Source organism: Dermacentor albipictus, chromosome 1, assembly GCF_038994185.2.
Source record: "Dermacentor albipictus isolate Rhodes 1998 colony chromosome 1, USDA_Dalb.pri_finalv2, whole genome shotgun sequence".
Taxonomy (NCBI): Eukaryota; Metazoa; Arthropoda; class Arachnida; order Ixodida; family Ixodidae; genus Dermacentor; species Dermacentor albipictus.
The window spans coordinates 89,973,681-89,986,180 of NC_091821.1; the positions used below are offsets into that span (position 1 = coordinate 89,973,681).

The 12,500-nt window shown below is 44.5% G+C and overlaps 1 protein-coding gene across 6 annotated transcripts in view; it reads left to right on the top strand.

Annotated features, from left to right (window-relative positions):
- poe (E3 ubiquitin-protein ligase-like protein poe) overlaps positions 1 to 12,500 on the top strand; it is a 549,262-nt gene that overhangs the window by 67,110 nt on the left and 469,652 nt on the right. For all 6 annotated transcript variants that reach the window (XM_065455076.2, XM_065455078.2, XM_065455079.2 and 3 more), the window contains exon 7: positions 6,334 to 6,601. In XM_065455076.2, the coding sequence (XP_065311148.1) occupies positions 6,334 to 6,601 (268 nt within the window). The remainder of the gene's footprint in view (positions 1 to 6,333; positions 6,602 to 12,500) is intronic.

The window sequence follows — 12,500 nt, forward strand, 5'->3', positions numbered from 1 at the left end:
GGAGACTTGACAGAAATTCACTTCGTATTGCAGCCATTGAGGCTTGTTGCGCTGACGGGTCGACCTGCGGGGCTCTGCTTCCGATGCCTCCACTTTAGGGAAGACCTGTATATTGGCTTGCGGATGGCCAGTAAACCCGGGTACACTTTTGTCTTGTTCTGGAGGCTTCTGTCTTTCGTTTTGTAAGCTACTATTTTCAGCGTTGCTGTTGTCGTCATCTTTGCCTATCTTGCGGTATTTTTCCCGTGTTTGAAGCAGGTGTTGTCTGTTTCGCCTTAGAAGCCTTCCATCCTCTGTCTCCACGATGTGGGATCAGGGAGCCACTTCTTGAAGCACTCTTGCCTTACGTGACCAGTTGTCGTCCAGTATGTGTACCGTGTCTCCTTGCTGCAACGGGTGCAGCGTTTTGCCCTTGGCCTGCTGTTGATGCTCGAGTATTGGGCATCCCAGCTCAGTGCTGTATTCCGGAACATTGGTGCTTAGGCGCCGTCCCTGTAACAGTTGGGCAGGTGAATGGCCATCCTCTAGTACAGACACACAATAAGGCTAGAGTCCTAACCAAAAATCGTCGCAAGATTCAGTGGTCTTTTTCATAATGCGCTTAACTATCTGTACTCCCTTTTCAGCAAGTCCATATGATCTCGGAAATCACGGGCTCAAAATCATATCGCCTTGCAAAGTCGGCAAACTCTTTGGATGCAAATTGAGGCCCATTATCTGTAAATATTTGCGCAGGGATCCCGTAGCACGCGAATATCGCGGATGTTTTTTGTACCACCTCATGGGCAGTCATTGTAGACAACTTTTCCGCTTCAGGAAAATTGGAGTGCGCATCGAACACTACTAGGTGCCCTTCCCCGGCAAAACGGAATATGTCAATGCCTACTCTGCACCACGACATTACTAGGTGTCGGGCGCAAAATAAGGGGCTCGGACTGCTGCTTGTACGCATATTTTTAGCATGCGTTGCACGAACGAATTATTGATTCAATGCTACTGTCTAGTCCAGGCCAAAAAATAAGTGCGTGCTCTTGCCTTGCACTTATTCATACCCAGATGACCTGCGTATACCTTTGTTAGCATTTCGCTCCTCATGGACTTGGGTATGTATGACAATTTTGCATCCTTTCAGCAGTATCCTGTCTATGACAGATAGCTCAGCCATAAACTGACGTAATTCCCCTTGAAGCGTTGTTCTACGCGACACTTGATGTATTACAGTACTCAGATAGGGATCCGATAGTGTCTTGTCCTGAAGGCGACGTTTTGTCGATGCGGTTACCATGCACGAGACGACACGAACTGCATGAACCTCGATGTCCTCCATTGCTTCTGGGTTTGGTGAAAGGGCGGGTGCACGGGAGAGCATGTCAGCCAGGAGCAGGTCCTTTCCAGGAACGAACTGCAAGTCATAATTGTATTTTATAAGGCGAACAAAGAAACGCTGTAGCTGGGGTGGCATTTCTCCAATGTATATTTTTGTGATGGCCAACAACGGTCGGTGGTCCGTCTCTATGAGGATCTTGCAGCCATAAGTAAACTGGTGAAATTTTTCGCAGGCGAACACTATGCCAAGCATTTCTTTCTCGATTTGCGAATATCGCGTTTCGCTATCAGTTAGCGTTAGCGAGGCGTACATCACTGCGCCAGTCATTCTGGTGTTTTTGCAATAGCGATGCGCCAATGCCGATGGCTGACACATCTGCCGAGATCTTTGTTTCTTTAGTTTCATCAAAAAAAGCTAGGAGCGGTGGCGATGTTAATGCCTCGCAGACGTCTTGCCACTCGCTCCCATGGGCTGTAGTCCAATCAAAAGCCGTATCGTTCTTGACGAGGCTTCGCAGCAACGCTGTTTTATCGCTTAAGCTGGGTACATCCTTTCGGAAATAGTTGACGACACCCATCATTTTTCTCACGGCATTTTTGTCTTCCAGCGCGGGCATGGCTCGGACGCCTTCAATCAACTCGGGGCTTATGTGCATGCTGCCTTCATTGATTATGTCACCTAGAAATGTTATCTCCTTCATACCAAACACACATTTTTCAGCATTAAACGTGAGTCCTGCTTTTTCTGCCTTTTCTAGTGCGGCACACAAACGTTGGTCATGCTGAGTTTTGTCAGCACCCCAAATGAGGACGTCGTCGACGTAAATGCATACTCCTGGGATACTTTCAAAGATCTCAGTCAGTGTCTTTTGAGAGACCTCCCTGGCAGACGAAATGCCGAACGGTAGCCTTAGGAACCGATAGCGCCCGAAGGGAGTGGAAAACGTGCAGACGCACAATGTAGCTTCATCAAGGGGTATCTGATGAAAACCAGAATTGGCATCCAGTCGACAAAAAAATCGAGCACCTGAAAGCTCACTTTCTATATCTCCGCGGGTAGGCATCGGGTAGTGCTCGTGTAATATGTTTTTCTTTACTTCTCTAGGGTCCATGCATACTCGGAGAGTGCCGTTCTTTTTTCTTACCACAACCAGAGGACTCGTCACGCAATAGTTGCCTCAGTGCTAAAGGTACTTTCCGAGCAGGTTGTATCACTGGAATTGCGTCTGGTCGCAGCACCATCTTGTACGTTCTTTGTACGCAGCCCGTTCCATGAAAAAGATGTGCAAATTCAATTGCCGGCCCTGCTTTTCCACTTCGCCTGACTGAGTCAATGTTTGCTGGGACAATGCCAAACTCAGTGCATGTGCTCAAGCCAATGATCGCGTGGCGTCCTTTCTTGACGGTAAAGAAGGCAGTATCTCTCGTGGTACCGTTCCTCTCTAGTGCTTTAGTGGCGACACCGATATGCTTGATCTTGGAGTCGTTGTAGGCAGTTAGTACTGCTGCGCTCTTGTGCAACGTGTTCACTTTTGAGATGTGCTGAAAAATACTAAGCGGAATCAAGTTCTCTTGGGAACATGTATCGACTTTCATTTCGATCTCGTGACCAGAGACCCTGCCACGCACTGTCCAGTCTTTTCCTGGTTTAGTGCTTATGCCACAGATGCTGACGTCAAGGACATCAAAGCTGTCTTCATGATCTTCCTGAATGCTGTGAACTTGCGGGTTCTTTCATCACGATAAAAAGTGATTCTTCTTTTTACATGCGTAGCAAGTTTTTCCATAGGCTGGACATTGCTGTGGCGCGTGCACTCGACCACAGTGCTTGCACCGGCCTTTCTGTTCTTTGCCGCGTTCATATCGGCGAGAGGAGTCTACTTACATGTGCTCGTTGGCCCATACAGCACTTTGTTGTGCCGCCGCTTCAGCTGCTTTGCATATGTTCTTGGCTTTTTGTAGAGTCAAGGTTTTGTCCCACAACATTTTCTCTCGGACATTCTTGTTATTAGTCCTGAATACGATCTGGTCTCTAATCAGAGACTCTTCAAGGGTCCCAAAATTACAAAGTTTGGCTTGCATCCTCAGGTCACGTAGAAACCGCTCGAATTGCTCTCCCTCATCTTGACTCGCATACGGAACAAATGGCGTTCATAAATCTCGTTCCCTTGCTCAATAAAGTATGCATCAAACTTCCGTACTAGTGTCTCGTAGTCATCCTTGAGCTCACCTATGGTGAATGTGAAGTTGCTTAGACCTCGAGCGCTTCATCACCCGCGGCGCTCAGGAGGATGGCCGCCTTGACCGCTTCTGTCTTGGGATGGTCTCTCGAGGTAGCCGTCAGGAATAGGTCCAGTCTTTGCTTGAAGAGTTGCCAGTTCCTTCTGACATTGCCAGTCAACTGTAGTGGGCAGGGTAGTTTTAAGGCGTCCATGGCTTGCTTCCTGCCGTGCGGCTGCGGGCACTTCTGACACCATGTATCGTGCGCGTCTGAGCAAGCCGACACACACAATGGTTGGGCATCAAAAAAAACTGCCTGTCTCTTTATTATGTTTGCTTTTATATCTTCGTGTGAGAGGGTGCTGCATGCGCAGAAGTGGTTAGGGGAAAGAAGGATGCACTGCTATCAGCTTGTCTGCTTCAATGGTAGCCAAGTATGATACAGTACAAGTATGTACAGTATGTACAGTACAAGTACAATACAGGCGCGCGCCAGGGCCAGTCTGAGGGCCGTGCCTTGGAGAAGCGCACGCTTCGCCTGATCAGCGTCACTCTTTCCCAATTTCACCCCTCGAAAACGTCACCAATGCTGTCGCTCACAGAATGCCTTTGTCTTGTTGAAAGGTGCCAAAATGAAGTACGGGAAACCAGCTTTCAAACGAGACCAAAATGGCGGTGATCGCCCTGCATCGTCTGGAGCTTTGGCGGCTTGAAATTAGGGCAAATTACCATTTACTTTACCCACTAACGCTTACAAATTACCATTTCTTTAATACTTCGAGAAGGAATTGAGCAATAATTCTTTGTGGGGTAATACTTTAGACAGTGAAAACTTCAAGATCGAGATTCCTGAAAATTGGCATTTTTTTGCATTTTTTTGCTTTTTTTTTCGATTTCAAACCCGCATCGCCCCTTAACACAGAGTGTAACATTCTTTGAAAATGGATACACAAATTCTATAGTGGAATGCGAGAGGTCTTCTCCACAATATTGACATTAAAGAACTCTTACACAAACCAATCCAAAGGTGCTCTGCGTTCGGAAAACCATGTAAAAGCTACACAAATAATATTTCTCCGGCTATATGTTATTTTTCGCAAAGACCGTGACGTGGCTAACACATCATCTGGCAGTGTAGCCATAGTTGTCGACAAGACTGTTGCTTGCCTACATTTGGCCCCTTTGCACACCTCTCAAGGCAGCTGCAGTGCGAGCAATTCCATTTAATAAATTGGTTGCTGTCTGCTCCATCTACATACCTCCAAACTAGTAGGTGTCTGCCGCACTTCAATGAACGTCTTTGACACCAACGTGAGTAACTAGGTATGTGTCACCACTCTTCATTGATGAAAAAGATCCCAAATTTCGCCAATGGTGAGTAGAATCGAATCCACGCCACGGGTTCCTCAAGGACAGCAACCTGACACATTAGCAGGCTGCGCCACAAATGCACTGGGCATGTGCCGCTTTCAGTAAACGCCTTTCATGCCAATGCTTTGGTGAGCTGTGCCGTGAATGCACTGGGTATGTGCCACTCTTCAATGAACCTCTCGCCCACTTGGGTCATTCAGTATGTTCCACTGAGGGCAGCAAGCAAGGAAACAAACTTCGACGTTCACAGGCACCTGCGCGCCATACTTCTCGTCTTGGATGCTGTGCACAAACTTCTCGGCAGTGCCACTAGATGGTGCGGTGTTTCAGAAAAGTGCAAGAGGAGCTTGGTTGCTGTATGACTCGCTTCTCAGTGTTCACATGCACCGGTGCACGATGCATTTCGGAGGCCATGAGCAAGCTTCGTGGTAATGGTTCAAGATAGTGCCGAGTGTTCATGGGGAAGTGTGAAAGAGGAATCTTGCTGCAGTACACGTCTCAGATGTAATTTCGACGGTAGCAATATATTGTGTCAATATTGCTATATGCATATTGCACATTTCTTTTAACAATGCGCGCAGTTGCCCCGACAAAGAAGACAAACTGCACCTGAGGCTCGAGCTGTCGGCTGAAATGGCCAGTGCTGCAGTTGTTTTTATAAATATACTTTGTAAATCGTTTTTAGTATTCAATCCATTGTTCGCGTAACATTATGGTGGCGGTACTGGGTATCAATCTGAATACCTCTTGCCAGTATATTGACTCATTGTGAAATGCATTACCGTCGACAGCCATTGTGAGATGCATTCCACTGTTTTTTTTTTTATTTTTCAGTTGCCCGATAACTCAGAATATTTTGAGGCCTCTTCCATGCAAGAAAAATCCACTGGTAACTGTGCTTATTTGCGTAAATGATCTTCAGTATAATGAAAGTTCAGTGTAGTGAAGCAAGTTACTGATTTTACTGACTTCGTTATATCGAGGTTTAACTACTTTCTGGAAGGCATATGGGCACCAGTGATTACACTGGAACCTTTGACGAGTAAAATAGCTGCCGTGCTTGATTTGCAGTTCAGATTTTGGTGATCGACAAGTGTGCTCACCGCTATCATAGTGCTGAGCGTCGCTTGTTTGGTTGGGCACAGGTTCGCCAAATGAACAGTTAGTTTCATGACCTGTATTGTGCCACTGTGGTTCTTCACACTCACTACGTGACAATATTGTGTCTGAAGAGGACCCAGGCCTTAGTTATATTGAGAAGCAGATTGTGATAGTTCAGAAAGAGAATGCTTGCAGCATAGTGGGCTTTGTGTGAAGCAGGTATTTCGGCATCCTATTTGATGAACTACTAGCACCTGTAAAAGTTGAACCAGTGTGGTGTTAGTAAGGTACTATGTTTTATTCCATTATTTTCAGGAAAGCATTGTTTGCAGACATAGCTCTAGTGTGCAAGTGCCTGGGTCTTCCTGTGTTGGAGCCACTGGGTGAAGTGCGGCTGCAGCGGCTCGTGCGGCTTGCCCTGGGGTGTGGACACATGGCCGTGGCCGTGACACAGGCTGTGTGTGTATTGGGCGTGTCCTCATCTGGAGGGAGCAGCCAGCCTGCATCTGGCACTACCAAGGGAGTCCCCTGCTGGGATGATGAAGGGCACCTGGCACTTGCTACCCGTGTTGTTGAGGCTTGTGTTAGTGAACCTTGCCTTTTTCTGTATGTTGTAGTGGGCATAAAATATTAGTTGCAAAAACGTGTGGGTCATCACAGAAGTATTTGGGGCATGGATGCTGCGTAAAAGCAGATCCTTCTTGCAACCTAAGCATGTGACTGATATTGAGGGCTGAGCTTCAGGCACTTGAGGGAGACGCTCCTTGAAAAAACATTGTTAATATTTGTACTAGAGCTTTGAAAATTCACCCAATTATAAAGTCCTTCAAGCATATTTCAAATATCTCATTAGCTTTTGTGTAGCTGCTATAGTTGCTTGAGTTATGTCCTACACATTGACAAAATATAGTGATATTGCAGCAACTTTATTGTGTAATAAATTTTTGCAAAAAGCATTGTGCTGTAGCTTATATAACTTTTCATAGACTGCAAAGTGCTGATATCGATCCAAACAGCACACACAATTCTACAACAATGAAAAAAGAATTTGGACACTTAACTAATTTTTTTCACAATCCCATGAAAATAACTTTGGGCACTTCGTCTAATACTGACAAAATTTTTCATATGTACACTTGGAGGTACAGTCTAAACACCTGATAACGAAATCCTGCAACAACAAAATTCTCACGACAGCGAAATATTTTCGTATGCCTGGCAAACACCCATAAAATTCAATTCATTTTGTGCCTCTCAACAATGAGATATCGTTCTACAATCCTGCATCAATTAAATTTGCTGGAACATAACCCTGCATATTAGCTACTTGTGCAAGGCTAGCAGGCTCCAAAATGTGCTCAAATGCGATTGCCTTGCACTAAAATTGTGTAAAACACCAGCACATTACACTAGTGTGGCACTACCATTTTTGTTTACAAAAACAACCAGACGCCAGAAGCGATCGCATGCGTTCAAACATGTCATGGCCACCATCTTGTTTGTTGATTGCCTGTTTGAAGTGGCACGCATGTATCTACCGACATGTGATGGCAGTTTTTGCAGACCTAATCCAGTGCGTAATGTGCGCCTCAGTGAGAAAAAGGCAGCAAAAACAAAGAAATTCACGTCCCACCGACGTGGAATTGTTTACGGGGCTTGAGATGGTGGTAGCAGTATGGAGTGCCACGTATCGGGCCATGATTGACCGATTGTCCGAGAATGCACATCCCTTTCTTCAAGAACAGTGGTTTTGGTGCCACCCGACAGGCATTGCATGCGGATTTGACACCGGGTGTAGATTTGTGCAAAAGGGCCGTTATCACGATCGATTGCCTTCGGGTATACGAGATAAGATCACTTTCGCTCTCTGCACCGATGCGCAGGCACTGGACATGTCGATGCCTATGGAGTGCACTGGAGAAATGCTGCTGCATGCATGGAGCGCTGTTGCTCTGTGTTCGGTGCTGAGTTATGCGAAATCTTGCAAAACTGATAGTATCTCCGAAAGCAACTTACCGAGAATACTGCTCCACCAGAATGCTGCAATTGCTGATCGGCGCATGCAGCGCAGTTTGTGCTGTCGGCAGTACAGTTCTATATCATCGAGCAAAGCTTGCCAAAGTAGGCTAACGAAATTATGACGGTAAAGTTTCATTCTGCGACGCATCACCTATCTCTGCTGTCCAATTTCGCAACAACAAAATTCTCACGAAAGCTAATTTTTTTGCATTCCCTGCTGATTTCGTTATTGCGAGCTTCAACTGTGTGTGCGGTGCTGATATTTACTGCTGGGAGACATTGCAATTTCAAGTAGCTTCGAAAGTACAAGGTTATATTTCAGGGAATTGAAAAAAAAATTGTTGACATATTCTAATTTTCTTTTGCCTAATTCTAGTAATTGTACATACTGTTTGGCTGGGTATTCGCACTTTGCGATCCACAAAGAGCTAAACAAGCTACAGCACTGATTAGTGAAAATTTAGTACATAAAAAAGCCCCCCAAAAATGACTATAATTTGCGATTGTGTATTGCATCTCAAAAACTACAGCAGCTACACAATAACTATGAAATGCCATATTTTCCAGTGTATAAGTAGCATTTTTTTTCAGAATTTTTCATCGGGGTGTCTTGTAGAGCGAGGCAACTTATATATGCCCCCACCCCAAAAAAAACTGCTGTCAAAATCGGATTGGATGCTGTGGTCATGCGAAGCGTGCTGGGTTGACCTGCTTTGGCAATTGTGATTGTCTGCGTGGTATGGAGGTATCGGGTTCTTCTCATGATCGGGTTGCCGAGACGGACGGAGCAGCAACGTAAGTTGCGGCAGGCCAACCGCGAGTTGACGAACTCCAGAGTCGTCGCATCTGCAGATGCTTTCAAGATAGGGTGCACACTGCTGTGCAAACTACACGGTTGCTACCAGAGTACAAGCCACTCCCCCTCCCTCCCGTGCTGCCTTCCCGCTTTCCTTCCTTTTGTGCTATTTTATTCGCTCACCGTCGCATGCTTTCACTCACACATGCATCGTATGGCATGCGGGGAGGATGTTATTGCCCTTGGACTTTATATGTAACATTGCGGTGAACACGACAGCAGAAATGTGCCTGGAGTGTCCATGTCATTGCTATCGAAATTCTGTAGGGATGGCATTGATACGCTTGCGCATGACCCACATTCATGAAGTGAAACGCCACTGTATTTTTTTTAATCACTTACTGAATAAACAGTTGCGTCTTTTACACCGGTGCGACTTATGCCACTTATACACCGGTATACACCAGTGCCACTTATACACCTATGTGACTTATACAAAGGTGTGACTTATAGACCGGAAAATATTGTATTTGAAATCGTTATAGAAAACTCTGTCTGAATTTTGAAACCTCTAGTATAAATAATAAAAGAAAAGTTGTATTGAGGAGCGTCTCACTCATGTGCAATTTGTGTTATGTGCATCTCACCTCCATGATTACAGCATTTTTTAGCTCCTGTGCTATGGAAACATGCTTCGAACAATGGAAGTAAAGAAATAAACACAGTGGGAATGAGTCACGCTAACTTATTGAAGAAAAGCAAGCCACTCTGTGCTTGGCCACTGTTGACTCCTGTTTATCAACCACTCCATCCTTTCTGCTTAAAAGCTTATGAAAGGGAGGAAATGCTATCTCACTTTCCTCCACGGCTTTTTAATGCCAGAGATTTGCAAGTGTGACATAGAGTAGCAAGGACCCGACAGCGCTTCTGCTTCTGGTGACTTTGTTTCTTTTCAAGGGACCTCTGCATGGCACTATTCATTCGGAAACAGTGAGCAAGCAAAATTACCCAAACACTTTTCTATCTTATTTTCTATCCAAGCTGCTTCTATAACTTCTATCGGATTATACTAGCTTGATACTTTAACCCGCGTGCCTCATAATCAGAAAGTGGTTTTGGCACGTAAAACCCCATATATTATTATTATTATTATATTGATACTTTAACCCCTCTAGCCTCTCTCTGATGCTTTGGCCAGAAGGTACATTTAATATTTCGGTAAAACACGTTGGCAGGCTAGTTGGTTTGAATCCATGATGTAGTGTGTAAGCGTGACTGAACGAGAATGTAGAAAGAAGCAGATACACAGAGACAGCACTACTTTCAACTATAGATTTTATTTTCGCACGCATCGATAAATATATGCTGTATGGGCGGAAACAAACGTGATGGCAAAACAGAACATTCAGTGGTGCATGTTGAACTGTACACATGTCCAAGGCATGGTCAAAGCATACACTGCAATAGTTGCAACAGTAAACTGAGGAATCGTATCTCTTTTTCAGATAGTGACGCTGATGGCTTTTCCTTTCCACCTTTCCTCTAATTTTGCAATTTCATAGGCCTCCACAATCTCCCTTGTCGTCCTGCTATGAGCCCTATTCAAACATGGGCTTGCATGGACAATCTCGGCAAAGAATGCCCAGATCACCCAAGTTACTCTAGTGACGTTATACTTATGCTCTTTTAGTCTCCCATTGATGCATCTGCCAGTTTGACCAACATACGTTCTTCTGCACGAAAGTGGAATGGCATATCCAACGCTTTGTGTGTAGGTTACAATTGTTTGTGATGTTGAGTAGAACACGCATTCCTTTTGCTAGTCTCTGAATTAACACGGTTGCATAGTTTCTGTAGACGCTCGGGGGCAGAGAAAACCGTGTCTACCCCTGACTTTGCCACTATTCTTCTGCGATTATATGAAATAGAATGAATGTATGGTACCACAGCAACTTTTCTTTCCTCTAGCAGGGATACTGCTTCCCTTTGATGCGTTTTTATACTTCCTGCTTAAGCCCGCTGCAATTGAGGTGAGCATATGCATCGGGTAACCAGAATCTGCCAGGTGCTTGGCCTGATCTCTGAAACTGGTTTCCACTTTGTGGTCACATGACTTCTTCAGAGAATTATTGAAACACGATGTTACTATTGCGCGTTTTACAAGTTTCAAATGAATGAAATGAAATTATAGGACCGGCTTATTGCCTCTCGGCTGATAACTCCAGCACACCTTCTGAGGCGAAAAGTACAATCCCAAGTCTAAAAATCTTATGAAATGGCCTACAAGGACGTCATGCACCAATGACAAAGGAGACAACACTTCAGTGAACGAGATTACTGTTTCTTAAACTATGGTGTCAAAATTATCTGATTCGTTATTCAAAATAATTAAAAGATATCAACAATCTGAACACTTTCTTGACATCGGTGTTATGTTTCAAGTGTTCATCAAGAACCTGGTCACTGTTAACTAGCTATACGTTACTTAAGCAGGGAGCAATACATGACCTAATGCATATGCCATCTTTTTGTTTGACAACATGGCACTCCCTAGCCGCCTAAGTCAATTTAACATAAAAACTAAGTTCTAAAGGTCTCTCGCAAGTCAAACCGCAAGCATTTTAAAATGGAACTGCTCCAAACTTATCACTGCATTCAGTTACACATTTTGTCACATTCTGCGGGAGAGAATAGTACAGGTCTGTTAAGTCAATAGAAAAAGCAACAAGGTTCCTGTCTTGCCAGTCATTAAAGAATTCCACCACTTGTTCAGACCTAGTTACCAAAAATGGGTCGTCGATTGACTAGGGATTGTATTTTTCACCACAAACGGTCTGCTGGAGTTATCAGCCAAGAGGCAATAAACCAGTCCTAAGATTTCATTCTGCTCATTCAAAACTCGTAAAACATGCAATAGTAACATAATGTTTCAATAATTCTGATGAAGCCATGTGACCACAAAGTGGAAGCCAGTTTCAGAGATCAGGCCAAGTAAGTGCCTGGCAGATTCTGGTTACCCAATGCATATGCTCACCTCAGTTGCAGCGGGCTTGAGCAGGAAGTATAAAAACGCATAAAAGGGAAGCAGTATCCCTGCTAGAGGAAAGAAAAATTGCCATGGTACCATATATTCATTGTATTTCATATAATTTCAGAAGAATAGCAGCAAAGTCAGGTGTGTACAAGCTTTTCTCTACCCCTGAGTGTCTACAGAAGCAGTTCAAACAGGTTAATTCAGAGAATAACAAAAGGAATGAATGTTGTACTCAACATCGCAAACAATTTGTAACCTGCACTCGTAACGTTGTCTATGCCATTCCACTTTTGTTTGGAAGTATGTATGTTGGTCAAACTGGCAGATGCATCAGTGAGAGACTAAAAGAGCATAAGTATAATGTCACTAGAGTAACTTGGGTCATCTGGGCATTCTTTACCGAGATTGTCTCTGCAAGCCCATGTTTGCAAGTACTTCTATTTTGTATAGGGCTCATAGCAGGACAACAAGGGAGATTGTGGAGGCCTATGAAATTGCAAAATTAGAGGAAAGGTGTGTGTGAGCAAGTCATCAGTGTCACTATCTGAAAAAGATATACGATTCCTCGGTTTATTGTTGCAACTATTGCAGTGTATGTTTTGACCATGCCTTGGACATGTGTACGGTTCATCA